Source organism: Macadamia integrifolia, chromosome 11 (assembly GCF_013358625.1).
Source record: "Macadamia integrifolia cultivar HAES 741 chromosome 11, SCU_Mint_v3, whole genome shotgun sequence".
NCBI lineage: Eukaryota > Viridiplantae > Streptophyta > Magnoliopsida > Proteales > Proteaceae > Macadamia > Macadamia integrifolia.
The window spans coordinates 19,046,094-19,068,463 of NC_056567.1; the positions used below are offsets into that span (position 1 = coordinate 19,046,094).

A 22,370-nucleotide genomic window follows, 5' to 3' on the forward strand; every position below is an offset into this window, starting at 1 on the left:
GGTATTGTGGGACGAGCTCCCTATTTATGTGGTTGTCCCAACATGTTCTTGTGGTGCCCAATTTGCGCTCCATTCCGCCATCCGATAGGAACATGTTTATCAGTTCATGATGGGTCTCTCTGACAATTATGCATCCACCCGTTCTCAAATCCTAACAATAGATCCCTTGTCTGATGTCTACCGTTTCTATTACTTGCTTCTCCAAGAGGAACAATAATGCACTCTCTCTGCACCACCCGTGCTAGATAAGCTGCCATGGTAGTCGCCAAGGACACTTTTTCAGTCAATGCCACCTCTAACTTGGAAGTGTCAGTGGTGTAACAATTGCAAGGTTCACAGTCATACCCGTACCACATGCTGGCAACTTCACGGCTACCCTCTCGGTCATCAGCCCCGTGCTCGTCATACTTCTTGGGGCATCACTTCCAATGCACCCTCCAATCCTGAGGTTAGCCATGCTCAGTTCCAGCAGGTCCTCACACTGTTGGATTCTCCATCTCCCAGTGCACACCTAGCAGGTACTGTGACTAGTCTCTTCATCTCAGGTATGACTTCTTCCTCTTGGATACTCGACAGTGGGGCCTCTGACCACATGACCCATGATCTCTCTGGCTTAACCAACACCACCCCTTACCCTACTGCTTCTCCTGTGCTCCTCCCTAATGGATAAACCATTCCTATCACACATCGGGTGTCAAAACCTTTAACCCTACCCTTACTCTACATAAAGTTTTTTGCGTTCCATCTTTTCAGTTTAACTTAATTTCCATTAGTAAATTAACCTCCTCTTTGAACTGTACCATAACCTTTTTCCCCACTTTTTGTGCTATACAGGACCTGTCAACGAAGAGGCTAATTGGGGTGGGAACGATGCATGATGGTCTCTACTACATATCTCCTCCCAGCTAGCCAAAACCTATTCTTTCACCATTGCATTCTTCTTTAGTTGTTCGAGCTTCACCCTTATGGCATATGCATCTTGGCCACCCTTCCACAGATCGCCTTCGTCTCTTGTCTCCTTTAATTTTAAATACGTCTCATGCTTTATTTTCCCCTTCCCCCTGTGATGTATGTCATCTCTCTAAGCAAACTCGTTTATCATTTCTTTAAGTAATAATCGTTTCACCAACCTCTTTGCACTCATCCATTGTGATATCTAGGGAGGATACCACACAGCTTCTCTCTCTGGTGCTCATTATTTTTTGATGACTTTTTTTGTGCAACTTTGATCTGTCTCATGCGTTACAAGTCTGAGACTCAGGGACAACTAATTGATTTCTATGAAATGGTACACACCCAATTTGCTTCATGCATAAAATCCATCCTCATTGATAATGGCCTAGAATTTTTTTCACAACCAATGCTTCAATTTTATGCTACCAATGACATTATCCACAAACACTCTTGTGTTGGCACCCCCCAATAGAATGGGGTGGCTAAATGCAAGCATCGACACCTCCTGAAGGTTGCTTGTGCTCTACGATTCCAAGCCCATCTCCCCATTCGTTTTTGGGGTGAATGCATCTTAACCGCTGCGTACTTAATTAACAGGTTGCCCACCCCCATTCTAGATGGCAAATTCCCCTATGAGATCCTTTTCCACCAAGTCTCATCTTATGAAAATCTTCGCGTTTTTGGATCCCAATGCGACGCTCATAACCACTCCCCTAGTCGGCGTAAGTTTGATTTCCGCACTAGTCTTTGCATCTTTCTCGGATACCCATTTGGACAAAAAGGATATCAAGTCTATGACCTCACTTCTTGTTAGGTTTTTATATCTCAGGATGTCACATTTCATGAACACAGATTTTCCTTTTCTCGCATCTCTGAAGTATCTTCCCAATCCGTCATGCCTCTCCCCATCCATGAGGACCTCTCCACACACATCTCCCCTCCTTCAGCGCCTGTGCTCATCCTTGAAGTACTCCCCACACCGCCTGCTACTCCACCCCCCATTGCCTCCACCCCTCCACGGCGTTCTAACTGCCCCCACCTGGTTCCCACTCGTCTCAAGGATTATGTTTGTTCCTCAGTTTCTCCCCATTATGCCCTTGTCCACAGGTACTACTCCCTACTCCATTATTGATTTTCTTTCTTATCATAACTTGTCCCCCTCCCATTTTTCTTTTATTACTGCTTTATCTTCATATCATGAGCCCCGTACATTCACAGAGGCAATCAAGCCAACCCACTGGCATAATTCCATAAAGGTGGAAATTCATACCCTGGAACGGAATAACAATTGGTCTTTGTAGCCTCTTCCTGCAGGTAAGCGTTCGATAGGGTGTAAATGGGTCAACAAGGTCAAGCATTGTGCAGATTGGAAGTATCGAGCGCTATAAAGCACAACTTGTCGCCAAAGGCTACACGCAATAGGAGGGCCTTGATTATACTGATACGTTTGCCCTGATTGCCAAGCTAGTCACAGTTTGCAGTCTTCTTGCTATTGCCACTATTCATGATTGACATCTTCATCAATTGGATGTCAACAACACCTTCCTTCATGGTGATCTCTATAAGGACATTATATGTGCCTCCTCCAGGCTATTCCAAACAGGAGGAGACTCGATTTTGCAAGCTTCACAAGTCGTTGTATGGTCTTAAACATGCATCTCGTAATTGGTTTGCCACATTGACTAGTTCCCTTTTGGATGCTGGTTTAACACAGTCTTTGGGCAACTACTCTCTATTTGTTCAAATCACTACCACCAGCTACACTGTCATTCTGGTCCATGTAGATGATATTATCGTTACAGGGAATGATTCATCTACAATCATACGGCACATCAACTTCTTACACAATCGTTTTCACTTGAATGATTAGGGTAAACTCAAATACTTTCTTGGTAAAGAAGTTGCCTGCAACCTCGTCAGAATCTTTCTTTTTTAGGGCAAGTACACCCTGGACATTCTCTTTGAGTCTAGTGTGCTTGGGTCGAAGCCTGTGCCATTTCCCATGGAGTAGAAACTCAAATTGGATCTTCATATTGGCCCTGCACTAAGTGATCCATCGGTATATCGGTGCCTTATTGGTAGAATGATCTACCTCACCATCACCCACACTGATATATCCTATGCCGCCACTACATTAAGCCAGTTTATGCAACAACTGAGGCAACCCCACTTGGATGCTACCATGCATGCCTTACGCTACCTCAAGTCCTCTCCCATGCTAGACTTATGTTCTCTGCAAAGAGCTCCCTCAATTTGATGGATTTTTCAAACTCTGATTGGGCTGCTGCCCCACTACTTGTCAGTCAGTCACTGGATATGTTGCTCTTCTAGGTGGTAGCCCTATCTCCTTGAAATCAAAGAAGTAGCGAATGGTATCTTGACCTCAACCAAGGTTGTATACCATTTCATGGCTAATGCCAAATGCGAGCTCATTTGGCTACATTGTCTACTTGCCGATCTTGGCATCCTGCATCCCCAACATATGCGTCTTTACAGCGGTAGCCAAGTTGCTCTACATATTGCTGCCAACCTTGTGTTTCACGAGCTTACCAAACACATTGACATTGATTGTCATATTGTTCAGGAATGCCTTCAATTTGGTTGCTTCTCCACGACACATGTTCCATCACGATTTAAACTGGCTGACTTGCTCACTAAACCTCTTGGACGTGACCTTTTTTCAATTCCTTATTTCCAAGTTGGGCGTTACTACCAAACACACTCCAACTTGAGGGGGAGTATTACACACACGGGTTCAATGGGTGGAACCCACTGGCGCCAACTATCAATCCTTATCTTTGCCAACTTGTCTCCCTTATATTTGTATATATCTTTGCTATGTTTGCATTCATCTCAATCTCTTTCTTCCTTATCATTTTAGCAATATTTATTCTTGTAATCTCTTGCCTCTCTTATCCCTTAATCAATGGGATCTCTTGATGTAATTGTGTATATAAGTATGCTCATAAACAGTGAATAATATATCTTTAATTCCATTCAAAGCTCTAATTTTACACAAGCCACCTTAAGTGTCTGAATTTGGGAGCATAACTAGGAGCCGTCCTACTGAAACTCGGTATTCGACCGTCCTATTAATAAATAGAGTGGTACATGGATCTGATATTGGTACCAGATAATAAATAGGATGGAATGGGATTCCAACGGTGCTAGTACCGAAATACTAGTTAGGTACCGAATGAAAACCGGAACCGTCATTACCATTTTAAAGGGTATGTTTATGTTCTCATGTTCAAGTTTTATGATTGTAGTCGGATGTATTTAGGTAGTCTTTTCTCTAATGAAGGTTTTAGCCGGTAGACCTTTAGTTTGTTATATAAACTTATTGGTGATGATGCTGAAACTATAACGAGGCTTGTTATTCTTAATTGTTATTTTGATAAGCTTACAAGTGATCTTAAAGAGTTTGAAGAAGAAAAACCATGAAATTCATCATGATTTTGTATTCTAAGTTGCTTTCTAAAGTAAAAGGACACTTTAGATCTCATAATGATGAAAAGATCCACAACATTAATAATGGAACCATTTCGTTAGGAAACATTGAAATTATTTTCCCTTTTCTACAATGTCTAGATCCATTTAGGAATTGGTACTATTCCGTCCTATTAATAATCGAGATGAAGACCTAGGTTCGATCCAATTAATTAAATGAGATGATTTTGAGATTGACAACTTGATACATGTACCAATACAATCTACGAACCCATTCCAAATACCATAAACCTTCCCTATTGACACCCTTAATTGCCACACATGAGCAGAGTTTTGATCCACTACTCGTACAATCGACTGGTTGTATAAATTAGCATTAACACCTATCGGATGGTTTAGTCACACTCCTAACAAACACTATTAGGTGACCGTGACACCAAGGCTACGTTTGGTAGTCATCCAGAAAAAAGTTTCTGATGATGGAAACAAAAAAACGGAATAAAGCGTTTGGTGTCAATTTAGTGTTTTTCGAATTTTTTTTAACCAAAAGGGGAAAAAAAAACACTAGAAACGCAAAATGATGGAACGACGAAACCTTATTCTATCATTTTAGTTTCGTTCCAAATATAAAAAAGGGAAATTATCTGGTACCACCTTTAAAATTGAAAATAACTTGGAGTAACACCCAAAAATGAAAATAATGTCTAGTAGACCCCTCACTTTCATAAAATTATATCTAAAAAACTCATTCTGTTGGGTTTAAGGCGTTAAGTGATGATGTCATCAATCATTTTTTAGCTAAATTGCCAATCTACCCTTATGGGTATGTTAAGTTACTATAATGACCTTCGTCCCCAATTAGTAAAGCAGAGTTTGGGAAATACTTTCCCAAAATCGACAATCACTGCTCTGATATCCCTAACCTCTGGTCACCGATGCACTGCTTTGCTCCATTCACCTGCGAAGACTACACGAAGGAGGAGCTCAACAACATGAACAAAACGAGCATGGAGGGTGGTGGTCCATCGCATTCGAGGAGCTCTCATGCTTCTTTTGGCAGGAAATCTCGATGATAAGAATCTTGATCTCATGAGGGTTTGGGGTTGGAAAGAAATTGAAGTAGTAGTTATAATAGATGCAGCAGAAACTAGTGGTTGTTGTTGTTGGACAAAAGTGAAGGAAGGTTATGGTGCACCGGAATCCCTCTTATGGGTCTTAAGAATCCAAGCTCTTGGTGAAGTTCTTGTTGTTGGTGGTGATGAAGAACTTGATGTTGTTGCCTTTGGTTTTGTAGTAGTGGTTGATGAATAAGATTGCTACCATGGCCATACCAAAGAAGATGATGAAGATGGTTGGAGTTAGATTCTAAAGAGGAAGAATAAGCCCTTGGATTCACCAAGGAAAGCTCAAAAGAGGTATCGGGTTTCACCGCCATCATCATCGTCGAACCAATGGTGTTACTGGAATCTAAAGCTCTCCTCCAAAAACCAAAATCCATCTCTTCATCTGTTTTCCTCCAAGTTGTGGTGGATTTGGTGTTGGAAGGACTAATTTGAAGAGATAAATCAGGTTGTTCAGGGAAAAGCTCCATCATATGCTCGAGGGAACAGATAACTCTAAAATCTTTTTTGCCCCTTTTTTAATTTCCTTCCCTCTTCTTCTCCTCTTACCTCACTTGTGTATAGATGAGAAGGGGTATTGATCTTAGGTAGTTTCAAAGGTGTCGATGATGTGATTTCATGGAAAAATTTTGGGTTTTGTTCAGATGGGCTTGTTGCTGGGGGCTATCCACCACAGTTGATGCTAGCTGCTGCTATGCCGGAGTCACCTTGCTGGAGTCGCCAGATCTACGCAACACAGCTGCGGCCTTCTGCTGCTAACAGTATACTCTCCCAGCAAAGGTCACGGCTAAGCACCTGTGAGAGAGAGCATGTAATGGTTTGGAAGAAAATGGGTTCTTTTTTAGAGTTAAAGTATAAGGGTAAAAGGGACATTTCTCACTTTACAGTTAACGGTGTTAAAAATTAGGGGTGCGGTAGACATTATTTTCATTTTTGGGTGTTACTCCAAGTTATTTTCAATTTTAGGGGTAGTACCAGATAATTCCCTATAAAAAAGGTAAACAACTAATAAATTTATCATTCTTGAAACAGGTTCACCAAACACCATTATTTTGTTCTAAAATGGTATTTTAACACAGAAATTGAGATTCTATTTTTGACATAAAACGTCGTTTCTAGAACTGATTGACTACCAAATGCAGCCCAAGAGACGGTGATAGCCCTCAACGAACCAAGCCCGGTTCGGACCGAAGCCTAGCCCAAACAACCTCTGTTTGGCTAAGTTGATGATCGAGTTCATCGGAACCAGTAAGAAGTCAACCTACAGAAGCAGGCGTGAACGCCGATGGAGACGAGCTTCTTCTTCAACATCTTCTCCGTCGTTTCCACCTGTTTGATCTTCGGTTCCTCTTCTGCCTCTCTACTCCCAACTTCACCCTTCCTCGGAATTCACCCTCAAGGTTCTCTTCTCTCTCTCTCTCTCTCTCTCTCTCTCTCTCTCTCTCTCTCTCCTCGTAAGTTCGTCTAGGCGAACGTCAGAGATTTATGCCTAGTGTTTCCCCTAATTTCAAGTAATTTTTCGTCGATTCAGAGGAGGGTTATTTCAAGTCAGAGGTGATCAAGTGCAAGGACGGATCCAAATCCTTCACCAGGGACAGGCTTAATGACGGTTTCTGCGATTGTATCGATGGCACTGACGAACCAGGTAATCATTTATACTCTAATTTCACTTCATTACAACATTAATAGCTGCAATACTTGGATTCTGTTTCTTATTTTTTATGATTGCTTTGAATATGTAGTAATTTCTATATTCAATGACCATTTAGGACCTTTATTTTAATTATCTTTTTGCACTTAGTTCTTTTGGATCCACTTCCGCTGATATTTAGTTTGAATAATCATTAGACAGGGAGAATGTAGTTTGAATGATCATTATATTTGCGTATGTTGTGCCTTTCTTTCTATGCATACAAGTGATGCACTTCCTAAGACATCCCATTGTTTAACATCTAACTTTTTTTTTTTCGATAATAGTCTCAGTGATCCCTTTTTTTTAAGGCTTGTTGAGTGCATAGCCAATTCACATCTCAATTCAGTAAATGAAATTATACACGGTACCTTTTTGCCTTTAAACATCCTTTTGTAGCTCAGGTTATTTAGTAGTAGTTTAGTTGTCAATGAGGATGCCAAGTTAGTATTGTCTCAGTGTCCAAGAATGTTATATTTGGCAGTTATCAGTTTTTAGTAAAGTTTGTTCCATCACATTTCCATGATAACGGGAGCCATATGTCAGGTCATTCAGTTATCATTCCAATGAGCCCAGGATTAATGTCAGGTCAATTTTGTAAATTTGTGGGAAAATGCTGGCAAGTTCTTAACATAATTTTTCTATTTTGTTTGGCAAAATGGACACAAGTGCAACTCCTGCGACCCTATTTCTGCTCTGTGGTCTGCCAACTTGACAAATATGATTTGTTGAAAGGGTAGAAGACACCTTGCAATGTTCAGGTGTCAAACTTGGGGCCGGAATTCAATTGTTCCTAATGATTTCAACGGTCTCTTAATCGTCAAAAGATTGTTCTTCATTTCTTTGCCTTATTTTGACACTTGTGTGATTAAGATGTTATTGGATATTATTTTGTGTCCATCAATCCAATAATGAAAATTATGTATTTTAATTAATTCGCATTTACTTTAATATAGGCAATTGTGTCCTGAGATGTGACCTCAAAGTGTTTGCAAATAGGGACTGCTAGAACAATAAACAATGGTAGATTGACTTGCTGTATTCCATTGATATATATATATATATATATACAAGGCTATGGTTGGACTTACCAACCTAGGTACAATATAGAATGTAGACTTTCCATACTTCTATGGTTTACAAAGGAAGGAGATATATACATGCCATATGTATGGAGAGTGAAATGGAAGAGGATATTTGCATGGTTGTATCCTTGGAGTGCAAGGTAATCAATATGGAGTTTCCTAAACTGAGAAATCATTCCATATTGGTTGATACACCCCCTCAAGATGATGATTTGACTGGTCGAATTTTCAGTTTGTCTCTTAAGAATTGGAACCAAGTTGTGGACAGACCCTTGGTCATGATATCGACCAGCTGATCAGTAGTGGAAATAAACTGGACAGTCAGCTCTCTCTTGGCCACCTTATCACGAACAAAATGAAAATCGATCTCGATTTGCTTCGTCCGTGCATACCGGATTGGCCAAAAATATGTGGCATCAGTATGTTGTCACACCATAGGATGGGGGGTTGGGAATTCAGAATCCTGAGCTCTCGAAATAATGATTGAAGCCATGTAAGCTCAGCGGATGCATTGGCCAAGGCTTTGTACTCTAATTCGGTAGAGAATCGCGCCATTGTTTCTGTTTCCTTGTGGTCCAGGAGATAATGTTTGGCCCTAGAAAGATGCATAGCCACTAGTGGGTTTCTGATCATCAGAGTTTCCCGTCCAATCAGCATCAGTATAAGCTTGTAATTGAAGATTTGGGAACCTAGAAAAGAGGAGACCATGTGACCAAGTATGCTTCAGATAACGAAGTATCCGTTTGACCATAGTTCAGTGTTCCTTGGTCGGAGCGTGCATAAACTAACATGCCCTATTAATAGCAAAAGCCACATCAGGGCAAGTGAGAGTAATATATTGAAGGGCGCTCACTATTGATCGATATTGGGTACCATCTTGTAGAGGCACACCCCTTGCATTGGAGAGTTTTAGATTAGTGGCAACGGGGGTGGTAATTGGTTTATAGCCATCCATGCTTGCCCTGTGTAAGAGATCACAAATATATCTTGTTGGGACAACAAAAGACCCTTGAAATGGGGAACGACTTCAATGCTGAGAAAGAAACTCCTAGATCCTTTATAGAAAATTCCGCACCCAGCTGGGATAAAAGGGTGGTGATATGGCTTGTTGATTGCTTGTGACCAGAATGTCATCAACATAAATGGGCACATAAGTTGTCAAGGTCCCTTTACGATGCATGAAGAGGGATGGATCTGTTTGAGATGCCATAAAACCATTCTGTAACAAAAAAGTGGAGAAACGATGGGACCAAGCCTGAGGTGCTTATTTCAACCCATATAAGGACCGTGTAGTTTACACCATAGTTTGAAATCACGTCGGCGAAATTTCAGTTTTTTTTTTTTTGTGGTCCAAACGAAATAAGGCACGAAATGGTATGTGTACCAAATTTTGGTATCGTTTTGGTATCTCGCCGAAATTATTCATTCCAAGGCTTATAAATATAGACACCGAAACGATACATTCCAAGGCTTATAAATACACAATTTCGTTGAGACAGAGTTGAAATTTCGGTATCTCGCCGAAATTTCGACTCTGTCTCGACTATCTCGATGGTTTCGGTTCCATTTGCATATTTTGAAAGAAAAACACTCCAACAAGTCTCTAATTAGCCACATCATCACACATTTTGACTTCCATTGGACTCCTACCAGAAGATCTACATATTCAAAGCTTAGGAAAGGTAAAGTTCTTTCTCCACAATCATTTTTTTGAAATAATACATAAATACATGTTGGTAAAATTTCCTAAACAGTTCGACGGTTGCTGCCAAACAAAGGTGCAACTCTAAAACAATGTCATGTTCTAATATTTTTGCATTTTTATGTTGTAAGCATGTTTATTAACATTAAAATAAGCTACCCACCAAGTTTCAGGTCAAAATATGACTGTTTGACCACTGAAACAGTCAACCGAAAAAAAAATACACCATCTCGGCGAAATCTCACCGAAATTTTGGTATGTCGGTGTTTTTGAACCCACCGAAACGAAACAAAACGAAATTTCAAACCTTGGTTTACACACATGATAGGGGTGATTTGCATCCTCAAAGCCTTGCGGTTGGGTCATGTAGAATTCCTCTATTAAAATGCCATGCAAAAAAGCATTGTGCATGTCTAATTGACGAATTTGTAAACCCTGAGAGACAGCAAGGGAAAGAATTGTCTAAATAATGGTGGCCTTAATGATAGGGCTGAATGTCTCATTAAAATCAATGCCTTGTTGTTGATTGAATCCTTTGGCTACCAAACGGGCCTGATAACGTTCTAAAGAGCCATTAGATTTTCTTTTGATTCGCAGACCCATTTGCAGCCCAACAGATTCACATGATCACGCAGGGGGACTAAAGACCAAGTTCCATTGCTTAGGAGCGCATTAAACTTATCCGCCATTGCAGACCGCCACTTAGGGGTTTTTGCAGCCTGGGAAAAACAAGTTGGTTCAGTGGATGGTGGAGACATAGTGGTGGTGTTTGTTTGAGGGGGACAACAAGGGCTTAGGGTCATTGGATGGCTGGAGGTTAAGGGTTGATTGGATGGAGGGGGTGGGGGTGGGGGTTGGGGGCGATGGAGGGGTAGTGGTAGGGATCATGAAGAGGGCGAGTCTTAGGTTGGGGGGAGAGAGAGAGGGAGGGGATAGGGGTGAGGCAGGTTGGGTTGGTAGAGGTTGTGGGGTGAGGAGGCGGGGGAGGGAGGGAAGTTAGGGGATTGGAGGTGTTGGTGAAGGTAGGGGAATAGACATAGGGGTTGAACCCCACAGACGATTGGAGATAGGGGGTTAAGGTGGAGAACCTAAAATGGAGGGTCAATCAAAGGGAAATTTAGTCTCGTCGAAACGCACATGACGAGCAATGTAAATACAATGAGTTGAAACATCCAAACAATGATACCCTTGTGAGAGGGACTATATCCTAAGAACACACATGGGGCAGACCTAAAGTACATTTTATATCAATTTGGAGGCAAAAAGGGAAAACAAAGACACCCAAAAATTCGAAGAAGGCGTAGTCAGGGGTTTTATGAAAAAACAATTGATAGGGGGAGACCCCTTTACTGACAGGGGTGGCATCCTATTGATGAGATACACGATAGTCTCAAATGCGAAATGCCAATAATGCTGAGGGACTTTGCTATGGGCCATAAGGTAAGGCCAATTTCTACAATATGGCGATGGTGCCTTTCAACTGAGCCTTGTTGCTCATGAGTGTGGGGACATGCCAAGCGATGTTGGATACTAAGACGGGAGAAAAATTGTGGAAGGGTGCGATAGTCTACACCCCAGCCAGTTTGTACGAATTTAATTTTCTTGTCAAAGTAGTATTCCACTAACGCCTGGAATTGCTGGAAAATGGTAGAGACATCAGATTTTTTAACGATTGGTTAATACCAAATATACTTAGTAGCGTCATCAAGGAAAAGCAAAAAATAATGGTGACCTACCATGGAAGGAAGAGGTGTGAGACCCCTGAGATCGCTAAAATAACATCCAATGGAATTCACTACGAGAGGGGGAGGAAGGTAAAGAGATTCTACTGGCCTTGCTAATTGGTAGGCAAAACATAATGAACTTAATTTATTTGGAAGATAAGTCAATTTATTTTGAGTAATCATTTGATAAAGGATGCGTGCTTGTGGATGGCCAAGTTTGTGATGCTAGCCATCATAAGGAGTCCTCTCAGCAAAATTAGCAGGCGGATTAGATACAGGAGCCGTAGAGAATGTGTAAAGCCCACCCTTACTTGGACCGGTATGAAGAGTAGCTTTGGTTCGCCAATCCTTTACAACAGAAGAAGATGGGTGAAACTCAAAATATACATCATTATCAGTGAAAAAATTTTGAACAGAGAGTAAAGATTTTGTTATTGTAGGTACATGTAGCACATTAGAAAGTTGAAATGTTCAAGAGGGGAAAGAAAGTATTGCTTTACCAGTGAGAGAAATAACTAGACCTTTACCATTACGAACATGGAGATGATCCTGACCAGATAGGAGGATAGAGATTACAGATCCGAAGTCACATTATGGCTTGTGGGTAGCCCCAGTGTCCGGAAACCATGTGTAGGGTGCAGGGGACGGTGTGATGGGCTGATGGAGGGTAGGGATTAGGGGGATAGGGATAAGTAGCATGGGGTGGGGTAGGGTATGGGGGATTGCATGGCTATTGGTGGTCGTAGCAATTTTGTAGCAACATGATTTGTGCGCTGGCAAATGACACAGTACAAAGGTCCATTATGGCCTTGTCCACGACCACAAGAAGAGCCACGAGTAGGAGAGGATCGTGGTTCTCAGAAGGGTACCCAGCGTAGGTTGGGGATGGCAGTATTAGCAGTGGGGGAGTCCGTAGTAGAAGATGCTTCAGTTAATTTATTTAGAGAGGACCCATGAAGAAATTCATGACTGAGAAGAAGTGTATGGAGATCTGTGTATGATAGCGGCTCAAGGTGGCATAACAGAGGGGATAATATCACGAAAGTCAAACCTTAGGGCACGAAAAGCATAAATGTTAAAGTCCTCCATAAGGAAGGGCTTGCCAGCTGTTAGATATTTCATCAACAATTATTTTTGCACGATAGAGAAAGGCAGTATTTGATTCATCTGGTTTATGGACCAAATGTTGTAGAGCAAGATGAAGAGATAGAACTCTTGTGGTGGAAGGGGAATCAAAGGTTGTAGTGAGTGTTTCCCAAATCTCATGGCTAGTTGTCTTCCCAACAATAAGCGAAAAAACCTCTTCATTTAAGGATGCAATGAGCATGCTCATTATAGAGTTGCCCTAGCGATGCCAATGAAGGGCAGTAATGGATCCAATGGATATGGGGTTGATTCATCTAGGTAACCAGATAGGTTTTGTTCCTCATTGGAGGGAATTATTTGAGTCCTCCAGAAGAGAAAGTTCTTCAGGTCAAGTTTGATGGACAAAAAATGATGAGATGGCATGAGGGAGGAGGCGGTGTGGGTGGTGGCGGCATGGGTGGCGGATGGCATGGTGGTGGGGAGGGGGGCAGTTGGTATGTTGTTGTTGGCGTTGGATAGAGGAGGAGAGTTATTAGTAATGGAGGGTGGGGATTGGGGAGTTGTGTTGACGTCAGCCATTAGAAACACATGAAGAAATCCATGCAATGGGAGAAGCACCAGCGGTAAGAGGAGAGAACCATGATCATGCAGGCTCGTTGGAGCCAAGAAAAAAAGAAAAAATAAAAGTGATTTAGGCATGCCTAGTTCTTGATACCATGCTCGAACAATAAACAATGGTAGAATGACTTGATATATTCCATTGATATATGTTGTATATATATATACAAGGCTATGGTTGGACTTACCAACCTAGGTACAATATAGAATATAGAATTTCCATACTTCTGTGGTTTACAAAGAAAGGAGATATACACTTTCCATATGTATAGAGAGTAAACATGGAAGAAGATATTTGCGTGGTTGTATCCTTGGAGTGAAGAGGATCTACCCCATGTCCATTGGATCCCATTACTGCCCTTCATTCACGTCCCTAGTACAACTCCATAATGAGCATGCTTATTGCATTCTTAAGTGAAGAGGTTTTTCTGCTTATTGTTAGGAATACAACCAGCCGCGAGATTTGGGAAACGCTCACCACAACGTTTGCTTCCCCTTCCACCACAAGAGTTCTCTCTCTTCATATTATTGCTCTACAAGATCTGGTCCATAAACCACATGAATCGATTACTGGCTTTCTCCATCGTGCAAAAATAATTGTTGATGAACTATCGGTAGCTGGCAAGCCCCTCCTAATGGAGCACTTTAACATTTATGTTTTTCGTGCCCTAAGATGTGACTTCCGTGATATTATTCCCTCTTTGTTATGCCACCTTGAGCTGCTAGCATACACGCATCTCCATGCACTTTTTCTCAGCCATGAATCGTTATGGGTCCTCTCTAAATAGATTACCTAGAAGCATATTCTACTACGAACTCCCCCGTTGCTAATACTTCCCAACCCCAACCTGTGCAGGGTGCCCCTTCTGAGCAGCCACGATCCTTTCCTAGCTGTTGCTCTTCTCGTGGTGGGAGGGGGCGTGGATGTGGCCGTAATGGACGTTTGTACTATGTCATTTGCCAGCGTACAAATCATGTTGCTGCAAAATTGCTACTACCACCAACAGCCACACAATCCCCCATACCCTACCCCACCCCATGCTACATATCCCTATCCCCCTAATCCCTATCCTCCATTGGCCCATCACACCACCCCCACCCCCACCCCTACACCCTACACCCTACACCCTACACCCTACACATGGTTTCTGAACACTGTGGCCACCCATCACGTGACTCCGGATCTGCAATCTCTCTCATCTAATCCATATTCTGGTCAGGATCATCTTCATATTGGTAATGGTAATGGTAACAGTCTTGTTATTTCTCTCACTGTTAAAGCAATACTTTCTTCCCATTCTCGAACATTTCAACTTTCTAATGTGCTACATGTACCTACAACAACAAAATCTTTTCTCTCTGCTCAAAAGTTTGCACTAACAATGATGTGTATTTTGAGTTTCACCCATCTTCTTTTGTTGTTAAAGATCAGTGAACCAAATCTACTCTTCATACTGGTCCAAGTGAGGGTGGTCTTTACACGTTCTCTACAGCTACTGTCTCTATTCTATCTACTAATATTGCTGAGAGGACTTCCTATGATGGTTGGCATCACAAACTTGGCCATCCACATGCACACATCCTTCATCAGAGGATTAGTCAAAATAAATTGCCTTGTCAAAAAAATTAAGTTCATTATGTTTTGGTTGCCAATTAGGCAAGGTCAGTAGAATTTCTTTACCTTCCTCTCATTCCCGTAGTGAATTTCAATTGGATGTTATTTTTAGTGATGTTTGGGTCCCACACCTCTTCCTTCTATAGCGGGTCCCTGTTAGTTTTTGCTTTTATTTGATGACGCTACTAAGTATATTTGGTATTACCCAATCGTGAAAAAATCTGATGTCTTTGCCATTTTCCAGCAATTCCAGGCATTAGTGGAATGCTACTTTGATAAGAAAATTAAATTCTTGCAAACAGACTTGGGTGGAAGGTATCACACTCTTCCACAAATTTTCTCCCGTCTTAGCCTTGGGATCCAACATTGCTTGGCATGTCCCCATACTCACAAGCAATAAGGCTCCGTTGAGAGGCGCCATTGCCGTATTGTGGAAACCGGCCTTACCCTCATGGTCCATAGCAAAGTCCCTTCAGCATTATTGGCATTTCGCATTTGCGACCGATGTGTATCTCATCATATGATGCCCTCCTGCCGTTTATCTCTTAGAATTGGACTCTCTATTTATGCAGTTGACGTATTGCATGTATTTGGGATTGGAGATTCCAGACACAAATGTGGGTACACTTTTGTTTGTATATCAACTTGATCATTGGAGAACTCTACATGGTTTACTGTCGGTTATCTTATGTGTAATTGGATTCTCGTGATAGTTGTGTGGTCCATAGACTTGAGAGGTCTTTATCGTGGTAGACCGACTATGTACTTTAGTGCACATACAACTGATGCTTCCATCTGATTGGCTATACATCACTACACTAGGCCCACTATGTTTTCATGTCAATGAAAGTGTGCTAAAGTGGCGCTTAAGAAGGAATCCACTTACTGTGTTGGGAGAGTATATCAAGAGAGAATCATAAACTTGATTGGACAGAAATTCGAGCTTGGTGGTTTTAATTTGTAAATTGTTTACAAAACGCATTGTTTTATTGTCCAATAATGATCATGATACTTTATACCAGTTGTTCAATGGACTAATATAATACAATAATTTGATTCCATGCCCTTAGTTCCATTTTGAGATGTTGTTAAGTGGAGGGACCTACATTTAAAGTTTTCTGTCAATTATGGATTTTATGGTTATTACCAAACTAAGGTGTCCTTTCGTGTATTTTACATATTAGTTGATAAGTTTGACTCAATGTAGGTTAACTTGGTGTATGACCCAATAGGATTGCATCACTTCTCACTAACAATCCTGAGGAAGAAATGAATTGGAGTAAGGCTATATAAGAGCCTTGAAAGGAGAGAAAATAAGATGTCATTATTCTCTTTGCTCGTAAGATTTTGAGAGAAACATCTCTCCTAAAATTCCAGACTCTCTCTCTCCAAAAGTTGGTGATTGTCATTGTTCGAGAGAGAATCCCTCTGCGTTCTTCTCCATTAAACTGTTGATTGGAGATTGATCCTACTTTTATGGGTTCGGTGGTCAAGTGTTGTGAATCACTAGAGGTGCTTCTATTGCGGCACTATAGAGGTCACCCTAAACCCGTATTGTATTATTTGATTTGAATACCCTATACTGCGTGTGGATCGATCCATTGTATCGAATCAAAAAAGTTTCAATTTTGTACTGGTTCCTCCTAAATCAGATTGGACTTAACTTGGTATACAAGTAGGGGAGAGTGGGACCTACTTCTCACCAAAATATTGGCCCCACCTGACATGACACGTGGCATATGGACTGGTGGAGGTGCAACCCTGCTGGCTTGTAACTGATCACCCTTCTGTGTTTAAGAAAAAATAGGATCTTAATAGAGTTCTTTCTATAAATATGAGGTGATTGAGTGGTTTTGCAAAGAATTTGAGATTTTGAATTATGAATGAAGTTTATTTGATACAGCTGCTAAGAAGAAGAGATGAGACTTTATCCTGCATGTGGTTTTCTTTTGATAATTAGGAGAGTAATCAACAGTCCGGTTGTGGGGTTAGTTTAGAAGTTATTTTGCTAATTGAATTCTATTTGTTGTCCTAGAATTAGTATCTATTGCGTTGTACTTTTTCCTTTTCGGTCTAGTTTGAGTCTTGGTTTCAAATCAGTCTTAGGAATCAGTGATTCATTGTGTCCTTCTATGAATAGATGTAAGGCTTTCATGCTAATAAAATCCCAGGTTTTTTTAGCTGGTTTGCTGTAAGACAGTTACAGTGCTTGCTTGGTGGATTAAGGTGTGTTGCAGGTGGATTGACTTTCTTCAAGTAGTCTGAGGATTTCTGAATAAGACAGGCTTTGACCATAGAATCTCTCACAGCATTTGTTATTTCCCTTGGGAGGGTTGTTTCAAGAATGTTGGTGACTTTCATTGAATCCTTTATTTTATTGGGAGAAGTCTACGTGGGGTTGTCAGAAAAACAATGACGACAACAAACTTGGCCTTATCCCCGACTTAATGGGGTCGGCTACATGGATCCGAGCAAAAACAAATAGGAGAAATGAAAGTAAAAGGAAAGGGGCACAGCATCAGTAAGTCGGGAAAACCTCAGCTAAATTGAGTCGGCTGCATGGATCCTTGCTCTCCAATCGGCTCTATCCAATGTCATACTTGGGACAAGACCTAGGCTATGCATGTCATGCCTCATTACTTATTCTATCCAGTGTCAGAATTCACTAAAATAAATAAGAGAGGTACATGGTAGATTTAAGAAGTAGGGCTGTAACCTGGCGCATGATCTGCTTTTGAAGGGCCCTCACAGCCCAAGCTTTTACCATCACCCCAAGCAACAGCCCCTTGAGAAAAAGAGATGATAGAATCTTTGTCCAAGTTTACGTTTAAAACCTTCTTGTATGTATTGTCTGACAGAGTTTGATGCTTATAATTTACATATCTCATTAGAAGAGTGCTTTTCAATTAGATAGTGTATTTGTGGGGCAATACTTTTTCATTGTGCACTTAATTGGATTTTCCAAGCTATCTAAGTTCATTATTGGTCAGTGGGTCTCATGGCAAGTTACTCTGTCAATGTAGGAACTTCGGCCTGTCCTGCAAGCAAATTTTACTGCAAAAATGTTGGAAACATTCCTCAGGTGCTGTTTTCTTCCCGAGTGAATGACCATTTTTGTGGTAAGGATGCAAAAGAATTACGTTTCCCTTCTATTTGACAAGTTCTTATTAATACAATTTATTGAAGTTTGTTATTGTATTTCTTTGGAATTAAAGTATGATGTGTGAACAGAGCATCATTGATTGATGTGGTTCTCACCCCTTCCTGTACATGTGAGTTAATCCTTCATTTGAAATCATTAAATTGGTGTGTCACCTCTTCAGTAGCCTATATTGAAACATTACACTGATTGGTAGTTGCTGCCAAATCCAAACCAGCTTTTAGTAAATAGAAAGAAAGGTGAAATTTATGTAGTGGTACAGGGTATTTATGTGGAAATTACAATTAATTTTGTTTAAACATCTTCTTGTCGAAGTCTGTCACCTTTGAATTGAGAGACCTGCATTCGAACCACTCTTACTTTGTTAGCTTCTAAACTTTAACTCTAACCTTGACTTTCAAAAGGTTGGGCAGGGGGTAGAATAAGGGTTAATTACTTGGACACCCCCTGTACTATGGCCAGATTGCTTGACACCCCAAAAGTTTGAAAAGTTTACTTGAATCCCTGTGAAACCTGACGGTGCTAGTCTGCTGTTAGTGGTTAAATGAAAAGATCATTTTACCCTTATGAGTTATTCAACCTAAAAAAACACAAATCGATTTAAATAGTGAGTGAAGGGATTCCCCTTTCACCCATCTTCTATCTCAAGATCCTTCAACCAAATTGGCAGCAAGAGCAGAGCCCTTGGGTCAGCTTCCTCAAGGTCCCTACCGAAACCCTTTAGTAGAGCACTTTCATGACTTCTTCCCCCCCCCCCCACCCCCACCCCCCCACCCCCACCCCCAAAACGAACGATCTTTAAATGCCATTATATAAATGAACTAACCCACTTGCTCAAAATATTACGCAACAAAAAGAAAAACCAATCTCAATAAAATCTGGTTCAGGGACTCGTTAGGGTTCCCAACTGATTAATTTACGAATTACAATAATCGTCTCTTGCCATTCTCTTGCAAGACCTAAAACTCTAATTAGACCCAGAAAGGGGACAGATCACAACACCTTAAACCCTAGCTTTGTGCGTTGCCAGTGCCTGCGTTTCGCATTGTGCCTGATGGTGTTATCAGTCCTCATGTGGATCCAAAGAGGGACGGGCTTGTTCTGCCTCATCTTCTTTGCGAGCTTCTTCTTGATTTTCAAGATTCTATGCAACGGCATCTTGACTTCTGATTTGGAGCTCGGGGATGAGGGTATGGAAATCAGAACAGAAGCTAGAAAACCCTCCAAAGAAGAAACCCCCTTTCATCACCGATTTGCATCCTTTGAGCAAGAAGATCCTCAAATTGGCAAGGGTCTGTGGGAGGGTTGGGGTTTTCTTAGTTAAAGGGTAAAATGGTCAATTCACTACCCTTCAAGGGTAGTTTGGGCATTTAGGATTTTCCCTAACCATGATGTCATCACTAAATGGTAACTCACTAATGACAAGGGCTAGTTGTAATAAATCTAAAATGCAAGTGGTGTCCAAGTAAACTTTTCAAACCTTTGGGGTGTCGAGCAATCTGGCCATAGTACATGGGGTGTCCAAGGAATTAACCCTAATAATAATTGGAATGACTCAAGGAGTAATACAACAGGTCAACAACTAGTGGTAAGGTTACGTCTTTGGTTGATTTTGGGTTTCTCTTGGTTTAATTTTTCTGATTGACATTTATGTGCAGTTGAAAGCCCCAAAAACTTATAGGACATATTTAATGACCTGGTGTTCGTAGCTTGCCAGTTTAATATTCAAAGGAATGGGCTCAACTTTACTTAGTTGATAACATGTCAAGTTCAACCTGGAGCATCTCATTAATTGATATCAGAAACATGTTATCTGGAATTTGTTGACACAGGAGAATCCCCGAGAAAAATTCCTGTGGTTCAATTGTTCGTTATAGTCCATTAGATTGAGATTGGAGTTTGGGAGCATAGTATTACAGAAAATTAGTTTATTCCATCACTTTCTTTTGGATCTGTTTCTGGAGGATCAAAACTTATTTTTTGCTGTGATTTTGGTTCCATTTGAAAGCTTTTTAATTCATCTTTCCAATAAGACCAAGAATCCTTCAATTCCAAGCTATATTTGATAAGTGATCAACTTTCTAATAAAATGTCAATTGTGACGATTACTATTTCAGGAAGTCCAATTCAACTATGAGTCCTATTTTGGATTTATTATTATAATAGCAGTTTTATTTGTTTAGGAAAGGGGCTTTAGCACTCATAGTTCTTGCTAAATTCTAATTAGACTCAAATTAGTAATTCTAGACTTCAGTAAGAGTCAAAAGGTCAAATTCGTGTAGGGAATTAGGGGTCTGGTACTCCTGTTATTACCTATATAAAGCATTATAATGAGCATATTTTGAGTGGAATTGTTTAGTTTTTGGTTATGGGTAAGAAAATGGTTTTCTTCCAAGTTGTTTGATGGTCAACCCTCGCTTTATACATGATGAGCAAGCCCCGATCTCTTTCTCTTTCTTGTAGTCTGTTCATGGTTCCGTTTTCACTCATTACCTACAAGTTTTCTCAATTTATCTGCATCATTTGTTTTGGCCCATCTCAGTATTTTTCGAGAGAGACTGAATCTCTACAGAAAATTTACAGTTAGAGCCTAGAAGGGTTTGTATGTCTCAGGCATGATGCCTATGCATACATAGTCCAGACAATTTGTTTTTCCCTATTTATTGAATAGTCATTCATTTATATTCAAAGAGCTCCAAAAGATGGTTCATAAATCAGTTGGGTGTGATCAAGAAGATTTTTGGTCTTGGCAATCTTTGGGTGGCACCCCTCCCAATGGCAAGTTTGATCCTCTACATGATACATGTGGTGAGTTATTGCGGTTGTAGACCTATGGAATCATGTACCATATTGTAGAGGTTTGATATGTATCGGTATCGTGTGGCAATGATACGATGCTTTACAGATACGAAATAATGTATTTTACGTATTTTTTTAATTTTCTATTTTCGGGTAAATAAAAGATAAAAAATTGTGCTAATGGGTGTTTAACTTGTCTAAAAATTATCTGTAGAGGATGAAATACATGATCCTCATTAGTTGTATTATATTTCTGTTTTTATTAATTTTTTTTCTATTATGGGTTAAAAATAAATTAAAAAACACTGCAAATGAGTGTAAATGTGTACAAAACAATATATGAACCAACTCACAACTCTCTATGGTTTTAGAAATCTCATCTTCTATGTAATCAGTTGAATCCACCTAACTGGTAGTACTTTGTTTTCCTTTTTATACATCATATATATATATATATATATTTATATATTGCATGATAAGGTATTTATGCTCCAAAACTATATTTTGCATGTATCAATGCATTTCTTAACCATTTACATTTGTATCTTTAGCATGCGTCTCTTAGAATCACCCTCCCAATATGCTGACCGATATCAATACTTTACATTGTGTAGGCCCACTTACGGGTCCAATATGTTCCGTATGATATTTCATATTCACATAATATAGCAATTACTGTCTGTGTGCCTACCATTTTTTTTGTTTTTTTTTGGTTTTTCCTTCCTTGGATCAACTTCTTCTTAGATTGCTGTGATGGCAGTGATGAGTATGACCGTGTTATCAATTGTCCAAACACATGCTTCAAAGATGGGAAGACTTTGCAGAAGATTGATAACAACTTGATAAGACCTCATCTGGTTAGCGTTGATGCAAGAGAAGCTAGTGGTAGAATGAGCTTGGAGGATGTGATTCAGAAACTAAAAGGTATTTGTAGTTTTTGAGTATTTTGGCACAGCTTAAACCATGAATAATGTTTAAATTGACATTTGTGTGTCCAGAGTTGAAGATAGTAGTGGTGGGAGAGGTGGTTCTTATGAGCTGTGTGATGGCTTTCCTACTTTTCCGGCGGCGTAACAGGTCTGGAAGAAGAAGAAGATATCGTTGAAGGAACCCATCTGTGATCTCTCTTACCCGTTTATTTTTGCCTTGTAATTACACTACCCAATGTTCATACTCATTAGAAGTTATTCTCATCAGCTAAGGATCTTGTAAAGGTGATATCTTTCACAATGGAGTCCTCCCATGAAAGTGACTCAGATTGAACTACGTAGATATTGTCATACACCAGTTAAGTTACTTTTTGCAAAATACGAACTACAGCTGAGAATTCTAGATCCTCCAAGTCAATCAGGACCTCGAGTTGGAA

General features: G+C 40.4%; 2 protein-coding genes and 1 pseudogene across 3 annotated transcripts; 1 reads left to right on the forward strand and 2 right to left on the reverse strand.

Annotated features, from left to right (window-relative positions):
- Positions 1-5,333: 5,333 nt before the first annotated feature.
- Positions 5,334-5,995, reverse strand: LOC122092957 (annotated as a pseudogene).
- Positions 5,996-6,737: 742 nt separating this feature from the next.
- On the forward strand, positions 6,738-22,351 carry LOC122093185 (glucosidase 2 subunit beta). Of its 2 annotated transcripts, XM_042663467.1 has the most exons (5): positions 6,738-6,925; positions 7,057-7,170; positions 18,069-18,164; positions 21,749-21,928; positions 22,003-22,351. In XM_042663467.1, the coding sequence occupies exons 1-5, from the start codon at positions 6,811-6,813 to the stop codon at positions 22,107-22,109; spliced, it is 612 nt and encodes a 203-aa protein (XP_042519401.1). In that variant the 5' UTR covers positions 6,738-6,810; the 3' UTR covers positions 22,110-22,351. The 2 variants fall into 2 exon arrangements, with proteins under 2 accessions (XP_042519401.1, XP_042519402.1); XM_042663468.1 differs by lacking the exon at positions 6,738-6,925 and having other exon boundaries at positions 6,967-7,170; positions 18,069-18,127; positions 21,765-21,928.
- LOC122093553 (60S ribosomal protein L39-like) lies at positions 19,199-19,363 on the reverse strand. Its single transcript, XM_042663908.1, has one exon. It carries the CDS (start codon positions 19,361-19,363, stop codon positions 19,199-19,201), a length of 165 nt encoding a protein of 54 aa, XP_042519842.1.
- Positions 22,352-22,370: the final 19 nt, after the last annotated feature.

Excerpts from the sequence above, each read along its gene's own strand:
- LOC122093185 (XM_042663467.1), top strand. The coding sequence starts at position 6,811 with ATGGAGACGAGCTTCTTCTTCAACATCTTCTCCGTCGTTTCCACCTGT. Across the intron at positions 7,171-18,068 it reads CGATGGCACTGACGAACCAG|GAACTTCGGCCTGTCCTGCA; the intron begins GTAATCATTTAT and ends CTGTCAATGTAG. Across the intron at positions 21,929-22,002 it reads TGTGATTCAGAAACTAAAAG|AGTTGAAGATAGTAGTGGTG; the intron begins GTATTTGTAGTT and ends TTGTGTGTCCAG.
- LOC122093553 (XM_042663908.1), bottom strand. The coding sequence starts at position 19,363 with ATGCCGTTGCATAGAATCTTGAAAATCAAGAAGAAGCTCGCAAAGAAG.